Raw genomic sequence first — 4,513 nt, forward strand, 5'->3', positions numbered from 1 at the left:
GCCTCCTGCCGCCCTCTTTGGTGTTGCCACTGCTCCCAGACTACATCCTGTCACAGCAGCAGGACACCAATCTTGGCCTGAGCCAGGACCAGAAGGCTGTGCCACCACAGAATGTGAACCCACCACCGCCACTCACGCCACTCTCCACCATCAAAGCCTTCTCCTCCCAGATCCAAACTCAGCCTCAGGCCTCCACCTACCATGCCCAGGTCACCAAGTGCAGGCACAGCAGGCAGTCACCTACAGGCCAACAGTACAAGACGCCGCCTCATGAGCGTCCATACGTCTGTCCTGCAGAAAGCTGTGACCGGCGTTTCTCACGCTCTGATGAGTTGACGCGTCATGTGCGTGTGCACACAGGCCAGAAGCCATTCCAGTGCCGCATCTGCATGCGCAGCTTCAGCCGCAGCGACCACCTGACCACACACATTCGCACGCACACAGGAGAGAAGCCGTTTGCCTGCACCGAGTGTGGGCGTAAGTTTGCCCGTAGCGATGAGCGCAAGAGGCATGCCAAGATACACCAGAGACGGCGGGACCGCAAGACTGACAGGAACCCCGCCAAGACCCCTGCCTCCTCTCCCTGCTCCACCCACTCCTCTCCCCCTCACAGCTCCTCCTTCTCACTCTCCTTGCAGGCCGCCTCCCCCTGCTTCAGCTCCTCTTCCTCCTCACTGTCGCACGTCTACTCCTTCTCGCCGCCCCCCCACCTTTGCTCCTCCCCTCAGTAGCAGCTACCCTCCCTCCACAGCTCCAACATGACCTTTGACCTCAATCTGAGCCTCTGTCTGGAACAGTTTCACAAATCTGATGAGAAACTATAGTTTGAAGGTCAAAGGTCAACGAGGTTTTCCTGTGTGGAAACTGTTTAACAGACTCAGCTGTTGCTTCATTTTGAGCCTTTTCAGCCACCATAGCCAATGCAAACACCTCTGACAGCAGCCGCTAAAACTGGCTGGACATGAGCTTAAACCTTCAGTCATGAAAAAAAACTCTCAGGACAAAACTGCTGAACTAAAGAAGCTTCACTTTTATGTGAAGAGTGTGGTGTACACACTAATGCAGATATGAGTATTTTTGTAGTCGGAATGTCTGTACATGATGTTTACATGTAGTATAGTGTACATACGTGAGCATGTATGTAGTTTTTACCTACTGAGTAGGTTCTGGGACATTTGTAAGTTTACATGCGGGTCAGTGTTTGGTTTTATACTGAATGTGTTTCCTCTTTAAAGCAAAGAGCTAGGAAAATAAAATGTAAAACTCCTTTGGGTGCTTGTTTCTGCCTGATAGTTCATCAGAGCTGCTACACTTACTCTGGATTTATACGTCAGTTTGTGGAGCTTTTGGTTGTATCACATGGTCTTCATCAGCAGATGGAGGTTTACCTGTTTCCCATGGAACTGCTGGTGTTCAAACATTTCTTTGTTCATTTTTATCATTTATCTAAATGATCTTCATTATTTAGAGTTGAAAGCTCCAGAACAAGAGGCTCTTGAAAGATTTTGCTGACTTTATTTGCCAGTGCACAAGCTGGTTAATATCTTGACACCCCAACGAATGTACAAATGTTCAGCGCTATTCAAACAACAAATAAATGTAACTAAAACTTCCAAATGACAACATCTAGAGTGAGGTCAGAAACTCGTCAGTGAGGTTTCTGACAGAGGTTCAGCCTGAACCGCAGCCACACAGCTTTTAAATTTACTGAGTGTTAAACAATGTTGTGTGTAACTTAATCTTCACATTAAATTAGTTGTATCTATACAGTGTTGGGCCCCAAAGGGCCATGGGAATGGAGCCTCTGTTTAGAGGGAAGTATTAATTTTTCTTGTTGGGGAATTAATCAAATGACAACAAAGTTTTAAAAGAGTGGATGAGTACGAGCATAAGAAGAACTGATGCCACGGGAATAAAAATGGACAAAATGACTGCATGTGTAAATGAAGATCAGGTGAGTGTTCGCACTGCAACTGTGGGCCTGAAACAACATAATTCAAGATTGTACTTAAAGTTCAAAGTTAAAGTAGTCAGAATGTAAAGGTGCATCTGCAGATTGAACAAACTCCCTCTGCACACTTCAATGATGTCAGCAGTAAATCCTGTGTGTGTGTGTGTGTGTGTGTGTGTGTGTGTCAGACAGCCAATGGAATCATGTGACAGTGCCTGACAGCCCAAAGAGACCGCTTCAGCCCAAATATGGTACTTCCAGTCACTGTAGCGGAAATCCTGACGCCCAAATAAGGGTCTGTCTGTCTGGCAAGACGCCCAGACTCTTGCGTGTGTGACATAACAGTGGACGGACTAGGATGGCAGGTCGGACTGCAGTAAGTGTGTGTAAAATTTGAGCTGCTGAGTAGATCAAAAACTAAAGTCCTGGTGGTTTTTGGTGAACCATGAGCAACATGTGGTTCAGGTTTAGGAATCAGTGACAAAGACCAGGTACCAGATCCAGACCAGGGCATTAGGATCCCGTCACAGGCAGCGGAGTAAAAAAAAAATCATACCTTTCCTTTTATGGCCTAGAAGTGTTCACAGTTTCAATAGTTAACTACACAACAAATTACAAAAACAGTAATTAGAATGTAGTGAAGTAACGAGCAGAAAGTGGAAACTAAGTAGGCGGCGGCCTTTTTCTACGCATGCGCGTCCTCTGCTCACGGGGTCACGTTCAGCGCCGTTTGAAAACTTTGGAGCTTGGATCATGCAGAAGTGGATTAACCAGCAACTGACCGGGGAACTTTCTGTGGTTGGCTGCTAAGTATTTCCACCATTAGACTTCGTATGAACAGACAGCGACCACTGGAGAAGAGACGCTGACTATCACAGGTGAGTGCTTCATGTTCACAGTTTACACTTTGAAGCCGGCGTTGAACAGAAGCTGCTCGGGTAGGCGGTATTAGCGCAGAACACACCTGTCCAATAAATGCACCAACTCTCAGACACATCTTCGATTATGATGGGACAAACCTGTGTGTGATTGGGAGCATGGCCAAGCTAATCAAACAGCCGAGTCGATGTTTCTCTACGCCGTCAGCCATCAGGCAAAATTGGTCTCCACTAAGAATCAAAGAATACACGAAGTGGGCTAGAACTTTGGTGGGGAGTAATTCTTGTGAATGGTAACAGAGAATGCAGAATTTGAAGAAATGAGCGATACTAAAGCAACCATGCCGCAGTATGTGAGTCTATACACGCACAGTATATTGTGGCGAGCACTGGGTTGGTGGGAAGTTATGAGTTGCTCTGTCTTTGACAGCATCCTTTTATTTTGGCAGAGCCACAGGAAGCGCCATCCACCTGAGAGAATAACATCACAATGCAACAAGAGGGCAGAGGAGGAACCAGTTACACCTAGGGTGGCAGGTAACAACAACTACACAAAACAAATCAAGTGTGGTTCAGGATGAAACGGTTAACAGGTACACCACTGCAACACAAAAAAAAGAGCAAAACCATGTGAACATGAAACAGCAACACTAAGTTTGGGTAAGAACTCAGTGAGTGACTGCAGAGAGCGCTTTATTTGCATGAGATGCATGAATTAGAATGGGATGAGAACAGACAGATAAAAAAAGACGTGCAAAAATTTAGAAAATATGATAAATGTTTTCGAGCTTGAGGAAACCTCAGTTGAAACTTAAAACGAGGCAAATTTTAAATTTTGTATGGCTTTTGTTCTGGAGACTTGAACGGTAAGCCATAGTTTCGTTTTGGTTTCACACAGACCTCAGTGTTGTCTAGGAGAAATAAATGAATCAGCTTTAGATCTGTATTCTAAATGTCTTTCCTTCTGCGTAAAAACAAGAAACGTAACAAATAAGAGTTAAGCAGTGTTGGGGCACCCCTTCAGTTTACAGAAGTGGTTTAACCTAGCTGGTCCACAGCCAGCGTGGAACGGTCTGTTCAGAAAGGCCATGATCAACTTTGTAATATGTCAACTTGTTGTTAATGCAGTGTTACCATTCTCGTTTACACACTAACGTGAACTTTACACGTGTAAACCACGGCAAAACTTGACGCATGAATAATGTGTAGATAATAAATTAACGCATAAACAGGCGCCAGCATAAACTTGGCGCAGTTTGGTTTTCCATTAGAACATAATGTTTCCGCCCGGTTTCGAACCGGGGACCTTTTGCGTGTTAGGCAAACGTGATAACCACTACACTACGGAAACATATCTATAGTTATTTTAGTAATATCTATAAATGCTCGTTCTCTTCCACAAGTACAGCAGTACGATAGATTGCATGCTGAAGAAAAGTTAGAAAAAAATCAACTGATTTCTAGGTCGAGGACGTTTCACCTCTCATCCAAGAGGCTTCATCAGTTCTACCTGACTGGTGTTGAGCCGGAGATATTTATCCCCCTCGGTGGTGTTTCAGTCCTTTGATTGCCAACAATTTCCTTTAACGACTGAGTCATTGTAGCCTAGTATTGGTGAGAGTCGTTACCTTTGGATCCTCCCCCGTCAACCGACGCCTATTGTCCTCGTGGGCATGTTTGGGCA

At 45.3% G+C, this 4,513-nt stretch overlaps 1 protein-coding gene, 1 long non-coding RNA gene and 1 other non-coding gene across 3 annotated transcripts in view; 2 read left to right on the plus strand and 1 right to left on the minus strand.

Moving 5' to 3' along the window:
* The window catches only part of LOC109974215 (early growth response protein 1-like), a 3,034-nt gene extending 1,767 nt beyond the window's left edge, over nucleotides 1-1,267 (plus strand). Inside the window, exon 3 of the mRNA XM_020624302.1 lies at nucleotides 3-1,267. Within this exon, the coding sequence (XP_020479958.1) occupies nucleotides 3-731 (729 nt within the window). The 3' untranslated portion in view covers nucleotides 732-1,267. The remainder of the gene's footprint in view (nucleotides 1-2) is intronic.
* Nucleotides 1,268-2,300: 1,033 nt separating this feature from the next.
* LOC109974225 (uncharacterized) overlaps nucleotides 2,301-4,513 on the plus strand; it is a 5,376-nt gene continuing 3,163 nt past the window's right edge. Inside the window, exons 1-2 of the long non-coding RNA XR_002276940.1 lie at nucleotides 2,301-2,829; nucleotides 3,279-3,366. This is a non-coding gene — a long non-coding RNA (uncharacterized LOC109974225). The remainder of the gene's footprint in view (nucleotides 2,830-3,278; nucleotides 3,367-4,513) is intronic.
* On the minus strand, nucleotides 4,108-4,180 carry trnav-aac (transfer RNA valine (anticodon AAC)). The gene has a single exon. It is a non-coding gene; the product is annotated as a tRNA-Val (tRNA).

This window comes from Monopterus albus, unplaced genomic scaffold, assembly GCF_001952655.1.
Source record: "Monopterus albus unplaced genomic scaffold, M_albus_1.0 scaffold325.1, whole genome shotgun sequence".
NCBI lineage: Eukaryota > Metazoa > Chordata > Actinopteri > Synbranchiformes > Synbranchidae > Monopterus > Monopterus albus.